The sequence below is a fragment of the Rhipicephalus microplus genome, chromosome 8, assembly GCF_043290135.1.
Source record: "Rhipicephalus microplus isolate Deutch F79 chromosome 8, USDA_Rmic, whole genome shotgun sequence".
Classification (NCBI taxonomy): domain Eukaryota; kingdom Metazoa; phylum Arthropoda; class Arachnida; order Ixodida; family Ixodidae; genus Rhipicephalus; species Rhipicephalus microplus.
The window spans coordinates 48,600,133-48,627,800 of NC_134707.1; the positions used below are offsets into that span (position 1 = coordinate 48,600,133).

Here is a 27,668-nt window from a genome sequence, read left to right on the forward strand (position 1 = left end):
CCCTGAGAAAACAAACTTACAAATGAAAACTAAAACATTTATTGCTCGAGCATATCTTGGTGGCACTAAACAAACATGTTCATTAGGAACGAAAATTCCTTATCATGAAAGAGTAAAGACGGTTGACTCACGCATTTAGCGCCATGTTACTGAATGATGCAGTCCTCAGCTATTTCATGGGTTACTTGCCCTCCGTGACGAAATAGCACAGCTGTTTGTTCAAACAGTGGAGTGAAGTCGCACTGACGGCAACGTAATGCCAAGTGGGACGACGGTGTGCCTTTCAACTAGGTGTGGGGCTCGCGCAGACGGATACTAAGGCATCTTGGACCACCCCTTTTACACAAGACACGAAACGAATGACGTGTCTCATGGTATTCGTTTTATTTATGAATGTTTTACGTACTGCACAAATTTAATAATACAAACTTCATTTTTGTTTGATCACAATCATTCAAAACTATTCATGCCACAGACTCGCCGCGTGTCATATGCTAAAAAGTTCTGCTACGAGAGTTTTGCTTGAATACACTAGCCCTCACTGCCTTGATGCAAGGGTACTCCTGAGGCTCTGAAGCTTTTAGCTATTGGGGTCTTAGTTAGTCATTTTATGAAATCCATATTTGTAATCATTGCACACCATCCTAATATTGTCATGTGTTTGTATTTATACCTTTCCCACGTAGTTCATTGCACTGCTTTCTAGTATCCCCTATAGCACACTTGTCAATTACCTCTTCATTGCACGTGCATCATAATTTGTCCTTACGCTCTTTCACCGTAACCGACCATTACGCTACAAGACAGTGTAGTAGTAGTAGTAGTAGTAGTAGTTGTAGTTGTAGTTGTAGTTGTAATAATAATATTATTATTATTACTAATAATAAATCTTGTCTATAGCGGTTGGTATTCAGCTTCTAGTTTCCCCTCTGGACTCGGGGTAAAGTGCAGGAAAGATGTGCCTTAATTGCCTCTGTGTAGTGTTTTCTGCATTCTATGCAGCGTGTGAATCTATCTTTGAGTGCTACTCAGAGGTGAAAGAAATATGCGTTATTTCCGAGCACTTCAAGCCTCGTTTCAAAGGCGCAATAAAAACAAAACGTGCACATGCTTTTATTAGTTATTATTTATTTTTATGTATTTATTCATTTAATATTTTTTTATTTATTCATTTATAATCTATGACCTGCACCATTCCTTCCAAAACAAACTCCCTCAGTGTTACCTTATTGCGCACTGCTTAAAAGATGGACAGTTGGGAAGAAGAACTAGATGGACACAGGCTACCAACTTACCCAAGAAAATACCCTTATAAACTCCGTCAGATATTTTTAATTTTTTATGAAGCAATTGTTTTGTCTCCATCGTGTCAAAAAAAAAGGAGGAGAGAGAATCACTTGTTTTTAATGGTCAGTTTCCCTACTTCACGGTTAAACTGAAGCTTCCTCCATTTGCCGGGGTTGTTTAGCATTTTTTTTATCCATCCCGTGTACAAGGCAACCCGAGTATAGGTTGCCGGGTAGCGTGGATTGCATTCGAACAATACACCATGCGAAACGAGTCCCACTTGCGTCCAGCGTTCGTTCTTGTCCTTGAGCGTCAAGGGCCCGCCGGAATCACCCTGTTTGGGAAAAAGCAAGAAAAGTTAATATAAATTCATGTATCAGTACTATGCGGTCTTGGGCACCTTGGTGTCAGGCAAGCACTCGCGTGGTTTCATGTAACACCCTATCTAGGATGTAATCTTGCCATATCAATTATGCAGACACTTTGGGCGGGTTATTTCACCACTATCGCCACTGTTATGTTCCGCGTAATGTCCTAATTGATGCCCCCCCCCCCTCGCCCGGTTCGTATTTTGTACCCCCGGCAACGAGGAGGAGTGTGCAACGGACTCTCATGAATTTCCTGCGAGACTGTGGCTTGTGCGACGTTTGGTGACGAACCGCTTTTATTCAAGATATGCGCAGGTGGAACAATTGCCGCCCATTTATAGGCCAGGTTCACCCCGCTTCTTGCAACAGCACCGCCGCCTAGTGCACATACTGAGCGAAGCTGCTTAGGTGCTTTAACTTTGCGATAAGTGGCGCAAATGCGCCCACGTCGAGGTGACGAGGAGTGGCTTGAGACGGGGGTATGGAATGCTCGCTTTTTGTGTCGACTGAATGAGGTGCATCTGCCGTCGCGAAAATCTGTTGCCCATGGCCGACTCGAACATCGCGCCCGACTTGAATACGTGTGCGTGTTTGCATGTTATCAATGCTGACAGAGAGCATGAGAAATGAGCGAATACTGTTCGGTTATTCGAACAGCTTCGGTCGGTTGTCCGTCCTTCGTCATGCCTTGTGTACTGCTCCCGACAAAGGTAGCATCGTCTGTTGTGCAGATGGTGCCTTTTTTTTTATTGGTGCCACGCTAGTCTAGCTGCCCCTGCTGCCTACCAAGCGCTCTAATCGGATATTATTGGCATCTTAAATTGAGCTGTCTTTTATACTTTTAATTTCTTCAGGTTTTAATGTTTTTTATTGAGTGTTCCTTCCTTCTTTTTTAGCTTAGGACTATGCAAATAAATATTGCGTGTTGCTGGAAAAGTATTTGTTGTAAATCAGTTCTGTTGTGTCCGTCCAACGCTTTTTCTAGTGATCTATATTTCATGCTGTTTTCGTTATGAAGTTGTAAGCACAGCTGTACAAATTCTTTATAATAGAGGTATGGGTGCATTTCTCTTGTGTTGCAATGCTGACAAGTTCCCAGAAAAACCTATATGTGAGTAATTATGTGAAGCCACAGATATTTACGATGTTGAAATTTTGTTGGCTTGGTTGAACGCTCTTACAAATTGCGGTAAGTAGACTTGCAATTGACAGCACAGGCACAGTTAGGACTTCTCTGCAGAAAACTGAACTCTATGATCATGTGCGACACGTTTTGATGCCATGAGGCAAACTGATGCATTAGACGAAAACTACAGTACGCCTATATTTGCATACCCACTTACTTCTTAAAATAATGCCACAACCGTGCTCGCAAGCACAAGAGGTATGTTACAGCTTACTGTTTACGGTATTCGTAATACCCATGCTGCTCTCAGCATCTTTACGCAGCTGCCAACTAGTTTAAAAAACTTATTTGACTGTTTAACATATGTCTATACGCAAAGCATTTGTACAGTGTCAATTTTTATTAAAGTGAACACGCGAACGCGTAGCCCATGCGCTCCGGCGGCTGCTAGCCGTGCGTTCTAGTGGGAGCGATAGCAACAACAGCCTTCATTCCCGCCATCTAGTGGCGAGAAAAAGAACTGCTCATTGACATAGAACCAGAAGAATGACTACGCCCGGCCTCTTACTTAACCGCGTTGAAAGGCAGGTGGTTACTATCTTGCCGCCAGTTCCATATCATCCATGACCGGTTGTTTTGCTTGCCACTAGAGGACAGGAAGAAAGGGTGTTGTTGCTAACGCTCCCGCATGAACGCGCTAAAAGCAGCCACCGGAACGCACGGGCCACGCGCTCGCTTGTTTCCTTTCATGAAAGTTGACTCTGTACGTTTCTTTGTTACCATTTTGTGACGTCTCGTTCAATGGAAAAAAGTACAACACAGTCACTTTCCCTCCACACGCTTCGCATAAAATCGATTCCCATGGTAAGTAGGATGTGCCAAGTTTGTACGAGTTCTGCTCGTGAATTATTATTGTTTGTTCGATAGCGTTGAACTCGGTACGTGTTTGAAGTTAGAAATCTTGGAATCAGATGAGGTTCCTACTATGAGCTTACTCACTTTCCTAGCGCTTTCAGTCCTAGAGTTTTTTTGCCAGATAACTTTCATAACTCTTCTGTAAAGCCGTTTACGTCTCATGGCGCACGCGAGTCTCTTGCATTGCGCGTTTAGGTTTAAAGGGACACTAAAGGAAAGTGACAATTTTACATCAAGGTCCAAGATCAATGTGTGACTACGTCTAAAGCGACAATATAATCAATAGCTGTATACCGTACTGATCAAGAAATAAAGCATAATGTATTACACGACGGGCACCAGGAGTGGGACATGTCTGCAAATGATCCCGATGAGGTGAAAGCATTTGACTACAATTCCTAGTAATGAAACTTGCTTCAATAGCATATAAACCTTCCTCGCTTAATCATAACTGTGAAAAGGCAGCTTCATTCTGTTTGATTTAAAGAAAATAATGAATGGTGCAGTTGTTTCAAAAGCGTCATTATTGACTGGTTAGGCTGGGTAGGGGTGCCTTATAGCAGGATTCAGTTTGAACTAAGCAAGCAGATTGATTGGCTGTTAGACAGGAGAAAATTGTTTCTTGTCCGTTGTTGCTACTGTGGCTCCCGCCATTCTTTCTCTGCTACTACTGGTGTTGGTGGCTCCGCAGCAAACACTGGCCCATCGGGCGCGGCAACAGTGACGTGAGAAAGACTGCTTTCTAGCGAGGGATCTGAAGTGCGTTTGTCCGATGTGGGCCATTCAAACGCGACTTTTTTCCTTCACCCAAAAGTGGCACTACGAGGCTTCTGAACGGCTATTTCAACCGTCAACATCTACTTAATATCTACCATTGATTGATTGATTCATTTATTGATTGATTGATTTGCATGTGAGGTTTAACGTCCCAAAATCACCATAGAAATACGACAGGTGCCGTAGTAGAGATCACCAGAAATTTTGACCACCTGGAGTTTTTTAACGTGCACCCAAATTTGAACACACGGGCCCACCATTTTCACTTCCATCTAAAATGCAACCGCTGCAGCCCGGATTCGATCCCGCGACCTGCGGGTAAGCAGCCGAGTACCCTAGGCAGTAAAGTAGTGCGGTGGGCCTATTTACTATTAAAGTAATTTCAAAGGCGCGTTCGCATTTAGACTAGAATAGAGTGAAAGCGGCAAAATCCGCTGAATATTCATTCAGTTTGCCGCCCAGGCGGCCGGAAAACCACCCCTCATGGCCGGCACGAAATGATTGGTCGGAGATTGATTTGTCCGCCACAAAAAACCGGATCGTCTTTCCACTTGATGGCGTCGGTAGCACTAGCTAAAACCACCTTATGTAAACAGCCGGCCGCACGTTCAGTTTGACGGCGAAGGCATCGACGGTGGCTGGCATCGGTGTAGATTGGTGATGACACGTGTAGCACGAAAAAGCTTCAGGGCCTGAAAGAGGACACTTTCACCGAGAACGATTCACCCACCTGGTGTGAATTAAGATCGCCGTAAACACTGGAATTAGAAAGGGCAGCAGAGAGCTGGCATGCCTTCACTTGGCGTACATTTGCACAGCTGCCTCATTCAACCGCTGCCGTTACGTATCGTTTCTGTTAGCGGAAAAAAATAGCATAAATTTATAATCAGGCAAAGGCGGTGACTTTGGAACCATGTAGTACGTAGGGCACAGCTATTGTGAACGCTTTCGCCACGCGCAGACGTGGTTTTCAGGCCACTCTGGCATTTGAAATTTGGTGAATTGGTTTCACAGGTATGAATTTGCAATGAATGAATGAAACCATGTTTATTCCACTTTGTTCGCGCCGAAGGCGCTGCGGTGGACAGTCAGGGCACTATAGCAGGGGGGGGGGGGGGTAGAGCTGCCTCCGTTTTATTACCGGACGTCATGGAGGCAGCTAAGTGGGGGCCGCTTGAATGGCTTGAATCTTGTGGCTGTCGCGGAGCCGGTCGCCAACCGGTGGCGCGGCCGGGTCCTGGAGGAACATGATGAGTGCTCGCCAGAACTCGATGGCGCGATCAGGGGGCGAAGGCTCCGGGCAGGCCCATGTCCGGAGAGAAGAAGGCCAGGGTCCCCGTTTTATGGTGGCCAGGGCACGGAGCCTAGGCGGGTTGTACACAGGGCACTCCCAGCACAAGTGGTTGAGATCAGCCCGGCAGTTGCACGTGGAGCAGAGACCTGTCACGGGTGGTGGCGTGTCACCCCTGTGGAAACGGTTCAGCAAGAAAGGGGTAAGGAGTGTTCCTGCCTGAATTCTCCGAAGCAGGACAGACTCTCTCCGTGTGAATACCTTCGAAGGAAGCAATGGTATCGAGAGTGGATTACCCACTGCTGTGAGGTAGGCGGCGCGACGTTGTTTGGTAATGTGCTTATCTGCTATCGGATCTGCTAGCTCGGGTGGGGTAGCCAGAAAAGTGGAAGGAGTATCGGAAGCTCTGGCTAGCGCGGTGAGGAGATGAGCGCGCGCTAATCTGTGAGCCTTCTCGTTTCCGGGGATACCGCAATGCCCGGGGACCCAGTGGATGGTAACGTCATGACCACATTCGCGGAGCAGGCGCGTCTGGTGTCGGATCTTCTGGAGTACAGGATCTGTGTAAAGAACATTAGCGCATGCCCGATGGGCAGCCTGGGAATCAGTGTACACACGATGGTGAACAGGGTCAGTTTGAGGTGACATTTCGAGGGCCCACTCCAAATAATCTAAGATGCCCACTAGCTCTGCTCGAGTGCTATACATCGCATCTGCTGAAGCATGAATTTGCAATAAGAGCTACCGAGTGAGGGTTGCCGCTGTGCTCATGTGGATCAAGGCCAGCGCGCGGCACAAGCAATGCCACACGATGACGAGGTTGGGTGTGCGTATAGGAAGCACGACATTTGGAGCTTGGCAGCGTGTGCCTACAGATGGCTCCTGCGGTGGTGTCAATATGAGAGACTACATCGTGGTTCCTAGCTTCCCCGTGGATCCCTCGTGGCGATTCGAACGTCAGCGACTACGCATTCGCTGTACCTTCTGTTTTTGTGTATTGTATTGAAATATTGTGTAAGGTTATTAATCTGCTCACTAGTAATGTATTAGAATCGGCTGTCGATATCGGCTTTGAAGAAGCAGTGAAATAATGTGTACGTACACGTTTTTTTTTTTGGCCAACTACGTCTGCGGTAACAGCATGTTCCTGAAGTGTCGTTCATCTTCAGAGTCTTTCGGTATTTTTCTAATAGTTAGGACATCAGCAGACAACAAACAAACAAACTGAGCCAGTCACGCCAGTATTTACGGATTTACAAACATCGTGTCAAATTAGGCTAATAGGGCACGGTCAATATCAAATGAGAAATACGTTTATTTTTTTTTTGTTCGTGCTCTTCACTGGAGTACACAAAATTTGTGATACCGTCGCATTTGGCAGTGTGTGGAGTCTTTTCTTCTTCCCGAGAACGACGCTTAACCACTCCAGCTGGACCACCTCAGCATCAGCCATGACTTCGATCACGCTTCTTTTTTGTGGCTCCCAACTAGTCAAAAACTCCACAAATATTATAACGAACATCATGGTAATTATTCAAAAAATATTCTAGAATTCTCTCTGTTGCTTCCACTTCTGAGGTGCTTGGGAAAATTCGTTGTAGAGCAATGAATTGACCACTTCTGGGCCGAAAGAGCTAGGGCGTTCAGGTTCATATAGTATATAGCTTAGTATTACTGCTGAATGGATGGTCGATTGCGCATACAGGATAAGCACAGCATTATTATAGCATGTAATCAACTCTCCTCACACTTTCGGCTTTGGACGGATGATAGATGTTAGATATAATTGGAGTCTACTCACCGGACAGGCAGTTGTGTTTTTTCCTTTGGCACAGATAATGGGAGCACGTCTCTGCTCGGGCCACCAGTTCGCTCTGGTAATTGAGGATCTTAGCGATGGACGTAGACAATATTTTTTCTTCATGGCATACACTTGGGCATACATTGCCCTCTGGCTAAGTTGATCCGCAGCTACGAAGATGGACAAAAAAAAATTAAACATGAGAGCACCACTAAGTCTCCCCACCACACTAATGTGTGCACTATTTTATACTTGTCATCATCTCATTAAAACAATAGTCGCAAGAGAACCAAACCGCCAATCAGCCCCGCGTATCGCGTACTACGTCACCATACGTCAACCATTCGCGTGTGCCCGCTTCAATCTGCGCGGACCGATTCTATCCTCGGGAAGCAAGGCTGAATCCTTGCTTCTATCGAGAATCCTCCGTGGTCATCTGAGTTCTGATGGCGAAGAGATCCGAATCACATCACATGTCACGTGACTGCTGACCTATCCGCGATCACGTCCGTCGTGTGAATACAGCTTAAGTGGCTATGACGGGGTATATATAACAACAATGCGATTTTATTTCAATACTGAAGCACTATGCACACCCTGAGAAGCAATACTACGCAATTACGAGTCGTTAAGAGTGCTCTTAGCCCTTTAAATATAGCTAACGTATACGTAAGCTCTTTTCCATGATTGTTTCTTCGTGTATGCAATTTTAAATTTAAGAACCATAGATGGGTTGGCGGAACATATTCCCTTCTTACTGTTTTCATACTGTTTTAATGCAAATTTTCTTACCAAAAAACATTTATATCAAATGGGACGGGTTATCAGCGAATTCAGCGCGCGCTCTTCAATAGAAAGGCGTGTTTTTGCAACTATTAGCTCTTGAATTTTTCCAGACTTCATGTACATTGCCTGGAACACTGTGCGATAAATAGCGTTGACGTTTTCCTAGAAGATATGCAAATCTTTTTCAAGTAGCCGGAATTCAAAAAACTAATAAAAATCTGTTCAAGTTTTAATTGAGAGAATCATAGGAACGTATAATAACACTCCTATAAAAACAAACAGTTTGACAAGAAAAAAAATATTGAATGTTCTTTTTCGTGGCACGTGACACAACAAGTGAGGATGTTACAAGCTGCCACTCTAGCGTCGCCAGCGCGAAGTCGGCGACGGGAATGACAGCAGGTTGGTTCGTTCCGTACGCAAGCAGAGACAGTGAAGAGATCAGAGACGTGGGTAAACAAAACAAACTTTACTCTAGTGATATTGCAGCAACACGGGATCTAATACAACACTTCAATACAACTAACAAAATACATCGACACTTGATACAAATACATATAAAAACAATAAATCAGCTTACGCGAGAGAACTATTATAAACTACACAAACTAACACAACAGAACTACAGAGGAGAAAGTTCGAAGGTATAAACAGGTGAAGGCATACGTGTGATGACCGGCAGCGTTGTGTCCCCGACGATCGGATGCGAGAAGTCGAAGAGAGTTCTGGCACGACTGCGATATCGGCGGTGTTGCAACGCTGGTGGCTCCGGGAGGCTAGTGCTTGCAGGTGACTTCGAGCAGGTTGAGCTAACTCGAGGCGAAGTCCCGATGTCTACGTTGCAGACGTTAATATCGCGTCACAACTAGACGAACGGCTAAGTTTAGGTGGCCAGCCGATACAGAGCCACACTAAAAACTTCTAGAAGAGATGCTTGTTGATCTGTTTCTACACCATCTTGGTCAGCGACTAGTCTGCTTAGCAGGGCAAAATCCTGCGCTTAAATCCCCCTCGTGTCTCCTCGCTCTCTTCCTTGGGGACAAGAGACCTCTACCTGGGTCCAATCATGCGTGTTTAATTGATGAAAGACTCCGCCCCAAAAATATTTTGACCCCACCCCTTTTTAATTGGGAGAGGGCCCGCAACTAGCGAGACTGACAACCTGTCGGGTTGTTGTCATACGGCTTGGCCACCAGAGCTTTTCCCACGCTTTTCTCCGTGGGAACGGTCAACCACTTAGCTCTCAGCCGGGCGTCTTGTAGTCTAATCCTTGTACGGGGTATACCGCGGCCTTCTACGACCTTGCAGACGTCGCCACGGTTACAAAAGGATTAACTGTCGGCGGCGACGTTCTACGGAGAGCACCCCATTTTGCACTTATCGGTTCCCTTTCATGTGCCGCCATTTCTCACGGTCAGTCGGGGAGTACGGCGCCCGTTAATTGCCGTGACGCGGTGTCGTCGAAAATAGCCGTCCGTGACAGAGGACAATATATTTTTCTTGTAATATAAGTACAAGAGACAGTTTTTTTTTTCTTTTCAGTTTGTATAGGCCTTCGAGATAAACAAAAAAGCACGTTATTTTTTTTAAGGTTTTAAAGCTTGCGAATCAAAAATGAAGGCGCGTTTTTTTTCTTAAAATCAATTTGCAGATTTTAGCAACTTGACTTACTTGACCTGGAAAACTATGCGAACGAATGCGCTGAAATTTTTTTTTTCAGAATATACGTACCTGAATCTCTTACAAAAGCCTGAATTGAAACATTTGAAAAGAATATTTGAAAATCTCCTTCACGGTGCGTGACAAGTTTGGTCAATATTTTTTTTTCTTGTAAGATATTTATAGAAGCCAGATTTTTTTTTCAGGTTGTATGAAAATAAAACGCTCATACCATATTCGGTTCTTTTTCAGAAAAGGTTTGCCGAATTTCGTGCACCAAAATAAAATTAGGTGCACCTCCAAAAGCAAGTGAGAAAAGCTACAGGATCAAAATTGAACAGGGTGAAGTCGACTAGCTCTTCTACTAAGCAGGCAACATTTTATCAGGAAACATGATGTAGTTCCACAGATATAATTCTGAGACCAGCATAACCTGTTAACACCAAGATAACCCCTCCTTTCCGGCGGGGTCAACAAGAGAGCGTCCGGACAGGAGGTGTAGTCGACGAAACGAATCACAGCGGGGCTTGATGGTGTTTTTAAGTCTTTTCTCGCAGTGGCAAACATATGAAGAGAATGAGATTTATTAGGCTGTCACCGTCATGTCCAATATATGCTGATTGGAGCATATATACAGAAAAGCTGTAAATATAAGCAGCCCTGAGTAAAAAAGGTTCGAAGCACGTGATTGGGGATTCCGATTTGCCCCCCCCCCCCCCCCTCTCTTTGTTGCATCTGCTGCATGCTACCTGAGATCTTTACGCCGTGCGTCATTCGTACTCCAGGATACCAGTATCAGAACACAAGCGCACGCACCATTTGTTTAACTGCATGAAAGACCACGTGCGACAAAATCAATACCATTCTAGACGGGGGCCGTGCTGCACGTTGACCGCGCTGCACTTGCGTCGTGTCGCTCGTGACTCGCACTGCCCACCGTTTCACACGTCAGCTGGAACGCTGCGGCGGCTATAGCGACTTCCTGCAGTGGATGCGTTGTCGTTAAGCAACAACTCAATGTTGTTACTACCCAGAAGAAATCATTAGGGCGATAGCATTTAATGTTGCAAGCACACGTCCATGCGCCCATTAGTCCGTCCATCCCTGAGTAAGCACGGTGCCAGGTGGCCACCGGTGTGCATCCAACAATGCCGTGGCATCAATGGTGTTGATGGAAAGCAGATAATAGTTCATTTACAGATAGAGATGTGGATCTAGTGAGTCGGAAGGGCCTGGCCTTCGCAAACACCATAAAGGATGCCTAGTCCGTGATGAATATTGCTGGCGGCGAAGCCCGGGCTCTAGCCACCAATACCTGTTTGGCTTTGAAGGTTAGAACAGCCGTGCAGCACCGCTTCCCAGTCCTCTCGTGTGTGGTGGTCGGGTGAGATTAGAGGGGCATGCCCCCGCCACGGTATAGGCGTCAAAAGACTCCCCCTAACAGTGTGGGCTTGCACCGGATAAGGCTGAAGTAAAATATTTCAGGACTGCCCGGGGAACTTTGCAGTGTTGGTGAAGTAGCGAAGAAGACCGAGCTCCTCCACCCTGGTTTCCTCAAAGCTCACGCATTTTGCTATATCAAAAAAAAAAAACACGAAGAAGATCGCGTAAAACGGGTGCCGTTTTGTCCGACAACAACACTCGTTATCCGGCTTGCCTGCGTTGTATTTTTTGAAACTCGGCACTGCCCACTTCCACATCAAGGGTGCTATGTAACTCTTATAACGCGCATGTCGCTCGTGACCTGAAACTACCGGGCGTGGCAACAATGCCGAGACAGGAATGCAACACATATGACGATTATGATTGAGGGATTGAGAAAAACTCCCTATGCACTCGATTTTTTCGTAGAGAGTAACGTAGCATCGCTATGCCCAACATTCCCACAAATCCGAAAATTGCAACACCGAGTGGCGGTTGAAGAAATTGCGTTTTCAGAATGGACAAACATTGCTGGCTTGCTGTCATCACTGTAGGTTCGTAATAAAGTGTGCCTTTTAGATCAATGCGAAAGGTAAGAAGATTACTTACCCTCCGTCCATCCCGTACCGACCACCGTGAGAGGCTTTCCCATGACGTGAATATCTCTTTCCGGCAGGCACACCGGTTTCATAATGCTGTTGAATTTCAGTTTCAGTGGGAGCTGTAAAACCCGAGTGTTCATTATTTTGCATAGAGGCACTAAATTATTTTTGCACCTGTCACTGACATGCCCACGCGCACCATAAAATACTCTCGATCAATGAGAGTGACACTGTTATTCCTGAGCACACATTATGCGTTGAGTTATTAAACTAGCATTACAGAATTGTACGTAAACAGGGAAAAAATAGCTTCATTACATGGCACGGCTTGTGAAGCCGTTCCTTTTTCATCGCCCATGAGCTTTAGGGAGTCACGAAAAAAAAAACTCGCATACTGAACAAGTAACATAAATAAATAACGAAATGAGTAGAGGCATAAGCAAGTCAGTGAGGAGTTTATGTATGGACAATTATTTTAGTCAGCAAGAAAGTATTCAAATGGAGTAATGAGGTAGCTAAATAAGTGGGTCACTAACTAACCAATAAGTGAGTGAGTAATTGAGTGAGTCAGCAAGTAACTGAGTAGACTAAGCAAGTAATGAGTTGCAAGCAACAAAGTGAATGAAGTGAATGAGAGTGAGTCAATCAGGAAGCAACTAAGTATTAGAACCGAGTGTGTTACTAGGGAGGCAACTGTGCCAGAACATTACTAAGCCAAGAAAGAAAGTGAAGAAGTCGGCAAGTAATGAAATCAGGGGTGAGTTAGCCGGCAGCCAAAAAGTGAGTGGTAATGATTACGTTAGCTAGCAAGTAACAATTTAAATAGGAAACATTTTTTTTCATATTCTCAGTATGCGTTCAATGGTACACTCACAAAAATGTTGAGGCGCCTTGGGAAACATTACGCCACGTTGCACCTTACAAACATTTCATAAACTTGGCTGTACTTGTCATCAGCAGCAATGCCTCTTCATACTAAGGCCATTCGTTTCCTTGAGGTTCCCGTTGCTGGAGCTGAACCTTAGTGTTATATGGCGCTCATTTGCTACATTTCACTTGTTGTGATGGCGATGAAGGGTTGGTCATTATATTCGTATATGCTCTATAATGCGCTTACACCAACACAAAAACTCAATTTTAAAGCAAAGGTAAAACGAAGAATGCGATAGCAACAAATTAGAATTTTACATCCAGAACAGCAAGTAGCCAGCAACGTGCACTCCGCTTCTTAAGCGCAAAAAAACACACGCAAAGCACGCAAAAAGATGAACGCAAAGTAAGAGGTAACAGCGCGACATTTCCAGCACTGCTGAAACACAAAGAAGGACAAACGCGAAAATCGCCGTAGAGAACATCGTTGGTGCAGACAGGTTATTAGCTTTTGGGCGGCTCACTCCATGTATCGTTTTTGCATGACCAAAGCCTTTACTTTGTATCTTCCAGCTTGCAGCTGACTCTTTTCTCGAACACGCCTGCTGCAAGGTGGGGACATCATCGCACGGCCTTCAGCTTCAACGCTGGCATTGCGGTGAAAACTCAAGGCGTACCAACGTCACTACTGCGACGGGATTTAAGCTTACGATCTCGGGCGATAACGCCCTGTTGGGCGAAACACAAGTCGCATGACTGGGGTGACAGCCTTTAAAGTGCGCATCGTGCTATCTTAAAATTGACAGCTTACACGCCGAAGTACCTTCGAGCTTTGCGCCAGCTGTACATGGCGAATATAAACAACTCTCAGTTAGTGAGCTGCAAGACGTATGCTGTGCTGCAGAGTTGCATGAGACAGCGCGCTGTGAAAAGGGGGCTCACAGGTGTGAATGCACTGTCGCATGGCTTCGAAACGTTTGCTCCTCATTCCGATCGAAATGAGAGCTCACTCTTTGGATGTAGAAGCTTACTTTCAGTAGTGCGATGTCGTGGAGTTTGTCTAGAAAATTTCCAACGAATCTTGGGTGCATCACCATCTTCGTCGCTTGCAGAACGTTGCCTCGAAACGTTGTGGAGTTGAACCACACGGACACTTTTTTAGGCCTAGGGCTGCAAGCGAAAGACAAGCGAAGCAGATGCGGCTAAGATTTGATAGCTGGTATAGTAGCCAGTTGTACACCATTCCTGAACTGAAAATTCTTATATTGCTATTTATGTTTCTTCCTACAGCCGTTATTTTAGGACCTTGGACATAAACCACGTCACCATTTTTTCTATTTTAAGTCATAGCTTGGTCTAGTTACGTGTATTACTGGCCAAAAACAGAACATTTAATCTCGATAATTGTTTTTAACGCACACATTGAAATTTGTATTATCATTTAAATATAAAACTTCGTTTCAGTATTTCAGCTGCCCGCCTGATGACGAAAAGGCAGCATTCAGAAGTTCGTTGCCATAACAATTAACTAGCGATATAGCTCTTCATTGCTCCAGCCCTGTGCTCCTTTTGCGCAGTTACTTAAAGGTAGCCAGTAACAAAAATAGCAGGTCTGTAAGCTTGAAGCCCCCCCCCTCCTCCTATACTGGCCAGTTCTAGTATTTTTTTTTTTGCCAGCAATGTAACTGAGCTTACGTTCGATGTTTCGATTATTTACACTTTCGTTACGCTGTACACAGTCCTCTAACAGCACCTGATTTGACATAACAAGCAATGTTACGTCAGCAAGCATAAGTCATAGATGAGCGATAAGGTAGTGATATGCCATCAAATATTCATAACCTGTGCGGTGAAACTGTTTACCCCAGAACTATTTGAAGTTTAGGGAACGATAATAAAACATCTGTTAGGTTCTCTAACAACTGCCAAGCATTTTGCGAGAACGTCTGTTATGCCTATATAACAATGCTTTAGCGTACTTGATTGTTTGCAGTGCCTGTCAGGACAGAGAAACGCAAAAAAAAACATAAGCAGAACAGTCGATTATGTTTGGCTGGTATACATGACTCATGGCCTTAGGACTGTTAAAGAATGCATGAAAATCAAGTATTGTTAGAGAGATACACGCAACAAGCGTTAAAGCTTAAAACAAAATTCACTGAAAATGTGTCGCATTTCGCCTTAAGCACGAAGAAAAGTGTGCCACAACAAGGAATTCGAATCACATGCATGGTGAGGCTATCAGCCAACTCCTTTGACTATGTCAGAGAACAACAAAGAACCGCAGATGGCAGAGATTTCCGGAGTTTTTCAGCGTAATGACACTCATGAGCTATCACGCTGTTCGGACGTAGAATGCAAGATATATAATTGTTGTTGTTGTTGTTGTTTTTGTTGTTTTTGTTGTTTTTGTTGTTGTTGTTGTTGTTGTTGTTGTTGAATCTCGTGGAACGTAAAAACCGGCGAGGAAACCACGCCTGCTAGAGCGAGTGAAGCAATCTTTCAGATTTGTTCCTCGTCATTCTTGCAATGAAAGCATAACGCGCAGAAGTGCATATGACCAGCCGCCTCATCGGCCGTGAACATACGCCAAGCATACCAATTGCAAGTTTGTCACTAGCGCATCTTTTAGAAGTCAGTGCAGCCAATTAGGCTCGCGATCAATCCCCTGGCCAATAAAGGGGGTGGGGGCCACTTGAGGTTTAACCCTTCTCAAACTATTCCCTCCACAAATGAGTACTCTCCTCATATTTCGTGGTTTCCCCGAATTGCGAAAACGTTCATCAAGTACGTCCACTGTCTCAACCTCTTTGAACAAAAAAAAATCGTACAATGAATGATCTTTATTGCACTCATATCTTATACAAAATAAGCACAAACTGTATGGTCCTATAGCCGAAGGCTAGTGCGGGTCCCATTGAAAGTATGCGTAACTAAAACTGTAATAGTTCTAATTAAAAATAAACAAAAGTAAACAATTCAAATTTGATATCATCATACAAGAAGTAATGTTTATCAGCTAAGAATAGTCACTTGAATTCGATTAAACATAGAAAAAAGGGAAAGTACATAACTTGTAGTAACCACAAATATCTGGTGATTAGTGGCGTACAGAACTGAAGGATGATACTTGTAGTTGCAAGTATCAATAGTAGTTCTCTTATATGGCTTAATATATAGAACAAGGGTATTGAAACATCTTTCAAAGAAAACATCTTTCAAAGAAAACACTAAACACATAAAAGGCAATATATATACATAATGAAAAATTACAACCTAAGGTATCAGTCAACTCAAGCAGAGAAAATTGCTTCAAAGCAGTATTTTTCAATGATCTGGAAAAGTTCTGGGTATTCTTTATATAACGCGGTATGCCATTCCAAACTTTCACTCCGGTATATTGTAGTAGACGTTTGCTAAGGGCGTTTTTTATGGGCGGTATATTGAAGTTGTTAAAGGTTCGGTTCCTCGTTTGGCGTCGGGAAATACACAGTAATGAAATTGGGAATGGTTCATTGTTCCTGACGAAACTGTTGATATATGTAGCTAATTTTAGTTCCCACACAAAATCAAATGGTAAGATCTTTAACCTAGAAAAAAGTGGTTTGCTATGTTCGGAGTAAGGTGAGAAAGTAATCATACGTATAGCCCGTTTTTGCAGCCGTCGTATTGGCTCAAGATAAGTCATACGTCGAACCCCAGGACTCTACACAGTACAGAAGGTGGCAGTTAACTAAAGCAAAATACAAAGTGCGCGAAATTGTAGTGTCCAAATATTCACGTGCTTGCAAAATGACGTCACAACTCGAAGCGAGTTTCGAGCTCACTGCTTCTATTTGACTCTGCCAATTTAAACAGCTGTCTAGAACAACACCTAGGTAAGTAAAAAAAATCAGTACATTCCAGGGAGCGATTATTGATGTAGAGTTGTATATCATGTGTAGTAGGATTTGTACGTGAGTTGAATAACATATATTTTGGTTTTTTTTGGCATTGATGGTAAGCCTGTTAGCTGTAAACAAATCGGCAAGCTTAGTTAGTTCACTATTCATCTGTTCTTCTATGTCTGACAGATTTTTGCCGGTAAAAATTAGGGCAGTGTCTTCAGCATACATTAGTATCTCGACAGTTGTTAGTACTAGAGGCAAGTCATTTATGCATAGCAAGTAAAATAACGGACCTAATACGCAACCTTGTGGCACACCTGTTTGAATGTACTGGAGAGAAGAAGTAATGTTACTGATAGTTACCATCTGTTGTCGACCTTGAACGTCTCTGGAAAAAGTTCGACATAGTGTTGCGAAAACCATATCTACCTAATTTGTAAAGTAAGATGTCGTGGTCTACTGTGTTGAACGCTTTTCTGAGGTCAAGAAAAATCACTGCGGCGAATTTGTTATCTTGGAGGACAGTAATTAAAACTTGGCTTAGTGTGAGCACTGCTTTACTTGTAGAGCGCATTGGCCAGAAGCCATGTTGGTGCGGACATAACACATGATATTTGCTCAAAAGAGAAAGCATACGTTTCGAAATTATTTTTCGAAGATATTGTTAAGCACACTCACTACAGAGATCGGGCGGTAGCAAGAAGGATCGGACCTATCTCCCTCTTTGTAAACAGGGGTGACTTTGGCTATCTTGAGTATTGATGGGTATTGACCGGCATATAATGAGTGGTTGAATAGGTTACATAATGCTTCTCCAAGTAAATCAATGTTCTCTTTTATAACGCACGCTGGAATCTCGTCATGACCCGGCGCTTGGCTAATTACTAGTTTACTCACAATAAGCAGAATTTCTTTAATCTTTATGTTGTTTATAACGAAGCTATTTGGTAATGTTAGTTCGTACAGCGCTTTGTTAGGAAAAGGCAGCATTTTGGCTAACGAAGGACCAACTTTTGTAAAATAAGTATTAAAGTCGTTGACAGTGTCCTCAGTGACATTGTCAGGTAGCGTTTTTTCAGCACGAGTATGCCCGATTGGTTCGTTTGTTATTTGCCAAGTTTGGCGCGAGTTACCAGAAGCTTGCTGAATAAGCTTCGAAAAACTACCCACATGATAGTCATAGCTACTAAAGATTTACCAATAGTAGGGTCAAGCCCACTGTATTAAAAAAAACAAAAAAACGGCAGATCCCACGTCCCTTGCGAATCGATGTTATGTCAAGATGAATGTGATGTAGTTTTTTTTAGTGAAACCATACGATATGACGACGATAAGGATGTGTAAAAATGAATACACACAACATTTGTTGAATGTCGCTTATGCTTTATATAGCCAGTTCTTTTAGTTCTTCATAGAGTTTCTTAACGCTGCCGATATCAACACGGGCTTTAGCAACACCACAAGCGGTAGGCTTTTATGTAGCACTTGTGCTTGCGAGAATGGCAGCCCTGGACACTGCTATATAAAACAAAAGACTGCAGAAGTAAAGTCTTTGAAAATGAATAGACAGCCTTGGAGCCACAATTCTGCTTTCTTGGACATTACACCTGCATTGAGTGTGCTTGCACAGTTGCTGCGAGACCTGGCAGGGTTCTTTGGTACAGTCCATCAATTCCCCGTAGAATGCATGTATTTCATTCCTACTGGGACCATAAAATTGGTTCTTCAAATTCATCTGGTCAAGTCTGCCAGTGTGTGCTTTACTCCCAACTCTCACATTAAACTTCTAATGTCTGTTCTCGCCATTTTTTGATGAACTGTCAAATATCTATGGCGCAAACTCGCATACCTGTGGCACAAAGCCGTCCGCACGTGTCTGGAAGATACGCTTTGATGACGTACGCGGTGACTTTGTCACAGTATTCATGTCAAAACCAATGAATCAAATTTTTAAGGCATCTTACCTTGCTGTACTAATGGTGGTTTGCCCCTGAGTAATCGTGTGGTACCGAGAGCGCCCAGTAGTAGGTGGCTTGGTAGATAGATGACATAGATACGCAGACACACACGCTAATTGTATCTCTAGTACGCAAAAAAATCTCCTCCGCATTTAAAATTCAGTTTGTATAAGCCACTAATCACCTAAAACTTCGCGTGACAACACTTCGAAGAATAAGTGAGATATGCTGAATTTCACAAGCGTTCTCTACAGGAAAAGTTGTAACGGTCACTAAGGGTGTGCTACGCACGCACACCAAGTCGGCAGCCTGTTACGAAAGCCCACAGAGCATCGATCGATCTTCAAACTGCTTTTTAAAGGTACATTAGACAGGCAGTCTATGTAACGTAGTGGTTACAGAGTTGGCAATCAAATTTCGAAACAAGCTAGCAAACATTACTTATGCAGTCCTCTGACTCAGCAAAATAAGTTCAACCTTGCTCGCCACTGGAGTGATTCGGTGGCAAATGGTACGTATAGCTATGAGCCCTCTTAGGGTGAAGCCGCGACAACGTGGCCAGTGGTACATTCAGGACGACATGACATCTATTATTAGAAACATGTGGGGCCCGTACTCAGCGATGCACTATTTCCACTGCGAGCGCCGCATCATGGATCTACTTGTTCGTCGTCGGATAGCCGCATTCTTTTCCTTTGAAGTGGCGCATCCTGTATTTTAATAAGTGAACTCATTGTTTTGAGTTTTATTCAAGAACTACTTCAAGTGTAAAACTTTTTAATATTCAGTTTTTTGGCGCGTGAACCAAATTTTGTTCGGACCATTAAGTGCCGTTTACACCAGCTTGCCGACAGCAATGCGGCCAGCAAATGAATAACAAGTGTATAAGTAACGTGACCCCATTGTGAGAAGAGCCCCACGGCGGTGGTCTAGTGGCTAAGGTATTCGGCTGCTTACCCGCATGTTGCGGCGGCTGCATTTCTGATGAAGGCGGAAATGTTGTAAGCCCGTGTGCTCAGATTTGGGTGCACGTTAAAGAACCCCATGTGGTGTAAGTTTCTGGAGCCCTCTACTACGGCGTCTCTCATATTCTTATGGTGGTTTTGGGACGTTAAACTCCACATATCAATCAATCCATCTATAATGAGAAGAGTGTATCGCAGAGCACGTGCTGCGCATGTCGAATGTTTTCAGCGATGTTCGTTGTGTGGCGCTGACAGTGCCATCGGTCCCACTCTCGCACGTTCACCCTCACAGTGCTCATCACTGTACATCATGATATCACTACGGCAGGTAGTTCATTTTGCTAAAAAGTGGCGCCCCTGCTTCGAGTCGAGTGCTGTTATTTTGGGTCGTAAGCTGCCCTTGCAGACAGCTATGTAGTTTACGTCACACCTACGCTTATGTTGCACAAACTGCTCTTCCACCTAAACGAACACGCCGATGTACCTCATAACACTTGAATCGATGCTGAAAAATGCGAGATAGACACTTACTCAATGGCTGCTTTTTGTGAAACCTATTTCTTTTATGCGTTTGGTCTGCCGACATTTTTATGTACATTGTGACTGCCCTAATGAAACGCACATTGCGAAGAAAAATTAAAAGTGTTTAAATGACTTACTCCGTTTTCAAACAATGCGCCGCTGTCAAAATGACGTTTCTTGTAATTATGCTTCCACCGCATGCGTTTCCTTTGGACGTATTACTATGCACATAAATAAACACCTGCGGACACAGTAAAACAATGAATTGTTAGGATTTTTCTTCTAAGCTCCAAAAACTTGTAGGCAGGTTGTACGTCAGCACCCACATTTCCAACTACGCACATCGACGTTATCTAAGTCAAAACAGTTCCGGCTACGCGCTCTACGTCTCTGACGAGCAATAAAAGAGATGATGGCCCTAAATTTAGGTCTATTAGTCCCATGCCACCAATTTTCCACGGGAAAAGTGCACTCTCAAATTACTATTAACTTCGTTCCTGCCGAGCACCAGGACAGAAGTGTACTTGTACCTATTGAGCCAGTAGGTGCCTGGCAGGAGCAATTTTCTGCATACCACAGCGGCAGCAGATGCTTAACCATGCTACCAAGGCTATGGTGGATTAAAGTACGCCCATGGGCCTTCACAGAACGTGATAGGTTCACCTTTCTAGATGAGTATACCAAGAAAGAACCGAGTGCCAGGTCGGTGTACCCCACTACCCGTTGGAAAAAAAACTGGTGGTTTTCTGGTCGGCCCAGGGAATTGAACCCGGTACCTCGCGCATCGCAAGAGGACGCTTTAACCATGTGACCGCCGCTGTGGTACGATGTAAAGCGGGGAGCCTAACTGCTGCACACTTGGTAATACATAAGGCTATAAAATATTATTGCTATGACAGTCAGCTCAGTGTGAAGTAGGCTTGTGGCGCCTCTACTACAGCTGATACTTGTCAGCACCCTTTTACTACAACACCGAATAATTTATAGGAACTAATAGACAGTGATTCGAAAGAAAGTATATATGATGTAATTAGTAACGGTAATGTTACTGTCAAAAAGGACGGTGAGCGAAAAGTTAGCCCGTTGCTGGCAAAGACCGAATCTGCGACTTTTGAATGAGGCGTCCAATTTTCAAACGACTGAGCTGCAGCTGTGATTATTGACCCTCCACTTTATGTGGTGTATGACCACTGATATGGTATTTACGAGGTATATGGCGGCCAGTAACAAAAGCCCATGTGGTGAGTGACGTGCGCAAGTGTTTAAACTGCGCGCCATAAAAGAGTTTGGAAGTAGAGACAATGACAGAGTTGACCCAAGAGCTGGAAAACGAAATAACAAAGAAAAAATGACCAATCAAAAGGGGCTGCTGGAGGAATGCTGGACGGAGGAACTTCATTTTAAGCGCTACGGGGGGCACGAGAAAATAAAAGGCGAATTGTGGTGGCCAGAGAAGGCAGGAGAGAGCAGAGAAACGCACAGGCCACGTCCCCCGGTGGTCTTCGCTCCTTCTCACCTTCCTCGTGCAAGTGCCTTATCAGTGAATAATGTTAGGTGAAGCTCGTTGTCACCCTCGTAGAGGTATTGACTCTTCACTGCTCAACATACGCATACCAATAAACTGTGTGGGGCATCGAAGTTACCGACTGTCACGAGGGGGCGAGGACCAATGAATTTCATAACCTTCTTGATAAATACCTCGAACTGCGGGAGCCTATGCTTGGAGTTACTATCTGCGTTGATTTTGCCACATTGTGTCAAGTACATGCTTCACCATTCTATATTCTAAAATGCAGCTCTCCAGCTTCAGGTCATCGGGTAGGTGTGTTGGCTTTTTACTGGTAAGTGTTCAAACACCTTGTCTTCCTGGCTTCGCAGGAACTGGCCGGTAGTGGGACGTTGCAGAGGTTTAATTCTTCAGATGGGCAGTAATGTAAGATTTTTCTGTAATTGGTATAAAGTACTTCCGCGGGAGGGTTCTTTAACCTCTTGCAGTCTCATTGCTAAATTCGGGTAGTGTCTTTACCGTTGTCCATTAGAGATTCTGTTTCCATATTCACCACGGAAGGTTACAACGGCTCGAAAGATCTGTCCCTTGGGTCGGTAGACCCCTGCTCTAACGATGGGTGCACACACGACCATTGTCACGTTGCATGCCGACGCTTCATGTGGGCTGGATCTGTGCAGTTTGACGCAAGTTTCTAGTGCGAGGATGTGCTCGTTCATTGCAATTAGCCTGTCAACTAGGTCAACAAGTGCAGCCTGTATATACCACGCACTCTCCGCGAGTCTAGCTTAACTCCAAGCCACTGTCTTATTCTCATCCGTAATGGTAACCAGTGCTTATTTAATAACTTCTCCCTGAGATGTTTTTAAATTGCTTGCCATAACCATCTCTAATAAATACCCTGGGTTATTGGGCGCTCATATCGTTGCAAGATATGGTACAGACAAGAGTGAATGTGATTGAAATAATAGCGGATAAGCCGGAAGCTATGATGATCGTGATGACTGGTGATAGCGAGAATGCCAAAAATGGTGGCAGCGGGTGGTGATGCTCAAACGTGAAGAGGTAATAGTGAAAATCCATGTGAAACTACAATACACAATTATTTCACTTCGAGGTCCACCGAAATAAATCTGACAACGTATAACTTTCACCGTGCCCAATAAACGTTGCCTCAATATCCGTCTAAGAAACCATGCTTTTTGTAAGGGAGATCTTCGTAAAATACACCATCTACACATATTGCCCTACATTTCTGGCATTGTGGCTGCGCAGCTGAGTTAAACAAAACCACTGTGGTAATGAGGCATGGAGACCACCGCAAGCGGGAAATTCCTTAAGTGTATGAAATATTTCATGAAAGCAATAGACAGGTGCGTGAGCCCGCCTTCAATCGTTCTCGCAGATCCTGAGATTTCTTATCTACAGCATACTTGATTACTTGCTTCATGTGGCTGTTTCAGTTTTTTTAGCCTTCATGTTTCAATATATATCTCACGTTTCTCTCAATAAACTTTTGGTTGTTAGACTGCACTTGAGTCGTGAACTTTGTTGTGTTCTTTGTGCTTTCTTGTGCGCTGATTGTCGTGAGTACGTTCCAACTAGCCCAATTTGCTGCTTTACTGCATGAGGTTTTACTTACGAGCCATGGAACTTCCTCTCTGGTGATTGGTTTTCCGTTATACACCCTACCAACGGGCTCCGATAGGCCACAGCCTGCGACAGATAATATTTATGCCAGTAAAGTACCAGATTCATCAGCATACCAGCCCGAAAGAGCTTGTGTGCACATTTTACAATCGCAACAGCACGAACACGTATTAGCAATAACATCCCTGCGATCTGTTTCAGTACATAATAAGGAATTCCAGCCAGTAAAAGCACGGATAGTGTTGATACTTGACCACAAATAAATGAAATGAGCGGATGTCGAGAGCGTTGTAGCTTGCTGACGGACGTTTAATTGCGAGCATTTCACTCTTTCTACACCCGGTGTGTAATTTTTTTTCCACTGATTTCGCGCTTGTCCCGAATTACTATCACTTCAAGTTCGCCTCCTCGCCATACAGAAGGCTTGAAGTTTTACATTATTCACATCTTCGAAAAATAAAAGTATAACTTACCTTTCCAATTAATGCACCTGTCCATTCTCTAAAAGAGGAAAATAAAATGGGCGTCATGCTGGACACTGATTTATTCCGTGTCATCACCACCCCGAGTGCAAATGGCATTTTAGATGGTAATGAAACGTAACAGTTTTTTTCGCATTGACATCATGTGCTCTTTTCTCGCTGTTCGCAAAGTTACATAACGGTGTTGCCAGTTGAGACAAAATGTGTTGCGTAAGATAAGCTTTACGAGCTCTTAAGCTTGAGGACATGTGTTTCTTTCCCGGTGAGAGTGACTGAACATTGATGCTGAGGAATCAGGAGCGAACACGCATCCCAATTGGTATAATAGCTGTGAGGACTCATCAGGGATGAGATTAGCTCGGATTCTATCTGTAAGACCAGTTCCTAGGATTTGCAAGCAAAAGCGCTTCATTATGGACACACCGAGGTGTTCTTGGCTGTTGGTGTCACCGTCGCCGTGATGTTACGTGTATGTATATTCATGTTTAGATATATAAAATGTCACGAAAAGAAAGAATTAGGAAAAATACTTTCCGACAGTGCAGTCGAATGGGATTGCCTCTTGGCTCCGCAGATCATGCCGTTAGCCGCTAAGCCATGAAAGTGCGCGTCTTTGATATAGTAACAGGGAGCTAATTGCATACATCGTTCACCTCTCACAAATACTAGCGTCTTCTCACTATGATGGTTATATAGCGGGAAGGGCATGGCCGGCTCTCCTCGTCTATGAACGTGCACTTTGCCCCGCGATGCTGGCGCGCCTGTGCGTGCGTACGCTTATCTCGCGGTGATTGAGAGTGGTATGTCTCGGACTTTCATTGAAATGATGGCGTTGTAAATACAGAGCGGGTCACGGCCCATTCACTCGTTGCAGCGTCCCCGCTTACGAAAAGGTCCCGCTTTTCAAACAGAGCAAAGTGACAACGGTGACACAGTTCCCACTCATTCTGTGTATTATCCTGTGAGGGGCGTCATCCTTGAGGGTCATCCTGTGAATTATCCTGTGAATTATTTCCCACTCATCTTATGAGGGGTGAGGCCCTACCTGTGCGTATACATTTCGTGCGTCCACTTCTTTTGAGCAGCGTGTCAAGTTCTGAGCTGAAACATTGTTAGTTCACGCAACTCAAGTGTGCGTTCTCTTCGTACTTTATTGGGCAGTGCGCTGCACGCTTTATTCTGGTTGTGTTTTGCTCGCATGACATTCTGATTTGCTGTCATCAGATTCGCAGCTTTACCCTTTATGTGTGAGTGTAACTTTCTAAACTCTGCGTACATGGGGAGAACGATGACGTGGGAAATCATCTTTCTCATGCTTCAAAAGCACATGCCAATTAGCGTGTCTGTTTGAAGTTACCATTTGGTTTGCATTATCAAGGAAGGTTTAAAAAGAGCGGTCACGTAGAATCTATATTAGTATCTGCCCAAATTGGACACTTCGTAAATTGAAAAGTGTGTTCAGCGAAAGTCTGTGGTCATTCGACTGGTAATATAATGCCGTTTTATCTTCTTTCTTTGTTTATGTTATTACTTTCTTTTTCCCTCTTTCAGCAATGACGTTAGGATGAGGGAGAGTAAACGGAAGAAGCCGCAGCTGCGGCGACACCACCATGGCATCACATGATTGCCGAGAAAGAGTGAGAAGGTGATGCCACAACTGTTATTGTTACAGGACACTGACTGGGAGACGTGAGTACGAAATATTAAACGCACCATGAAATGCTTTTTGGAGCAACCAAAAAGTGGAGTGACTCATTAAAAATCTTATTGCTTTACAAATTCAACGCCACGAAAAATTTAAGAATCCGTGCGGTATGAGCAAAGTTACAAAGATTTGTCACACAATGCAATCATATTCTCTCTTGTCTCGTCCCGACGAAAGCGCTGTATGTTTGTAGCCTAGAATCTATGGCTCATACCCTCTCTGGGGGGTTGGTCAAGAGAACGTATAGTCTCATATGGACGATAACTGCACTATTGCTTACAACAAAAAAAGAGAAAGGAGGTTGTAAAAAGAAAGCACTATAATAAAAAAATACAAAGATTCAGAGAGTGAGAAAAAAAGAAACAGAATATAGACACCAATCACTTTACCTTATCTAAGCGGGGAAAGATCGGAGGCGACACCAAAAAATGTCATGCACGCCGGCGCTATCTCGAGCACTCTTTTTTTTCTTCGAATATGTGGCTTTTTGAGTGCGATCGCGCGTGCACACGTCAACAAGTGACGGCCTCCCGCAGTGATCTCTCTAACAACCGAGCGCGCCATGTTAAAACCAGCCAATGGCAGAGAGATGGGCTTTGTAGGAGTGATGTTTGATGGTCTTTCGTTGATGGCACATAAAAGATGAAGCAATTTTTAGCTGACTTTGATAATTTATTGTGAACTCCGGGCCGCGTGCTTTGCTATAACATTTCGCTCGCTTGTTCTCGGGAGCCTCTACTACCGATCGGCAGCGTTTTCTGGCCATTTATGTTAAGTTTTTCAGGACCCCTTTAAAAACGTTCACCCTGACACTGTCTTATAGCCAGCAGTGGCTGGAGACTAGTATGGCGCTAGTGCATTGGAAATAGCGCTAATATACAGTTGTTGAAACAATAAAATATACAAATCAATGCCTTACGAAATAAACTTTCTTATCCGCTCATTATTCTAACTTTTCACTTGTACGACCTGCCTACAGTTCACTGTTATTCATGAATAATCTCCCAAAAGTAGGACTTCACAAATCACTGAACAAAAAACAAATATCTGACACAAAACAAGCCTAAATATCTCACGCGGAATGACCTCAAAATAGTTAACCCTTTCATTTCTTCCGTCAACTTTATTTTTTAAAAATACTAACCCCATTTTTTGTTGCTCAAATGGATCAAAAGTTCAGAAATCAAGAATCAGAATAACAAAAGCATTCCTTAGATCATATCTTTTTTATGGTAGCTTAGCTTTTAGGTAATCTCACTCCCGTATTATAATATAAGAACGTAAAAGATAACTTACATTTGCAGATATGGAAAGTGTTGTGGTAAGAATCACAAGAGCGAAAGCTTTCAGGAGAAGATGCTTGTGTGCTGTGTAGACAGCCCATAACAAACCCATGGCTTACGTTTTCATGTATTGCAACAGTCCCAAAAAATATCGAGGTATCTCGAGACGAAACAGGGCATCTACGAAAACATGAAACATTTAGGCCTTTCTAAGGGTCATTCAGAAGGAAGTAATGCACAGTAATGCTTCTCATGATGCTACAAAACACTAGCGTTCTAGTCTCAGAGGCTTCCCCGTGCACCTTCTTGCTAGGCCCCCTTAAGCGCCCTCTTTTGAAGCGGAAGAAGAGAAGGAAAGAGATAGGAAGGACAGGAAGGCTAGCCAGTTATCTTATGAAGCTTTTCTTTCTTGTCACTGTGGCATGCTATGGAAAAATTGATATGCATATGATATCTTTGATTGCCTCCCAGCTCGGAAGCATCATGTTGCACATTGCGTTCGAGTGAAGTTGCTTGCTCCTTAGCAATTGGTTAATATTTCTTTGAATACGCTACAAGCAAATCATGCTTCTACTCGTCGAGCACTCATTGTGTCGCAACTTGTAGTTCACGCCTCGAACGATCGTTCAAACAAGCTCGACGGAGACCTCCTTTTGTCCTTAGAATCAAAGTTCATCTATTTACGAGCATCTTTGCAATAAATATTGTTTGCGTTCACATTAGACGTTCACACTTTCGCCGTGTGATATGAAACGTTCGTCTTAGATATCGGATAGAGGTGCGTTTGCTGCTGGTATATTGATAG

The 27,668-nt window shown here is 43.8% G+C and overlaps 1 protein-coding gene and 1 long non-coding RNA gene across 3 annotated transcripts in view; one reads left to right on the plus strand and one right to left on the minus strand.

The window, feature by feature from the left end:
- Nucleotides 1–27,668, plus strand: part of LOC142769008 (uncharacterized) — a 346,562-nt gene that overhangs the window by 87,875 nt on the left and 231,019 nt on the right. The window contains exon 2 of one of the 2 annotated variants that reach the window (XR_012885596.1): nucleotides 25,427–25,564. This is a non-coding gene — a long non-coding RNA (uncharacterized LOC142769008). Of the gene's footprint in view, nucleotides 1–25,426; nucleotides 25,699–27,668 lie in introns of those variants that run through there. The other variant, XR_012885597.1, reaches the window with a different exon arrangement.
- Nucleotides 1,294–27,164, minus strand: LOC119164447 (chymotrypsin-like elastase family member 2A). Its single transcript, XM_037416636.2, has 8 exons — nucleotides 26,877–27,164; nucleotides 23,867–23,894; nucleotides 23,386–23,459; nucleotides 20,374–20,477; nucleotides 13,936–14,074; nucleotides 12,042–12,153; nucleotides 7,566–7,735; nucleotides 1,294–1,621 (listed from the first exon to the last, which is right to left on the minus strand). Exons 1-8 carry the CDS (start codon nucleotides 26,973–26,975, stop codon nucleotides 1,394–1,396), a joined length of 954 nt encoding a protein of 317 aa, XP_037272533.2. The 5' UTR covers nucleotides 26,976–27,164; the 3' UTR covers nucleotides 1,294–1,393.

Excerpts from the sequence above, each read along its gene's own strand:
- LOC119164447 (XM_037416636.2), bottom strand. The coding sequence starts at position 26,975 with ATGGGTTTGTTATGGGCTGTCTACACAGCACACAAGCATCTTCTCCTG. Across the intron at positions 23,895-26,876 it reads CACTTTCCATATCTGCAAAT|AGAATGGACAGGTGCATTAA; the intron begins GTAAGTTATCTT and ends TTCCTCTTTTAG. Across the intron at positions 20,478-23,385 it reads GAGAGGAAGTTCCATGGCTC|GTGTTTATTTATGTGCATAG; the intron begins GTAAGTAAAACC and ends CTGTGTCCGCAG.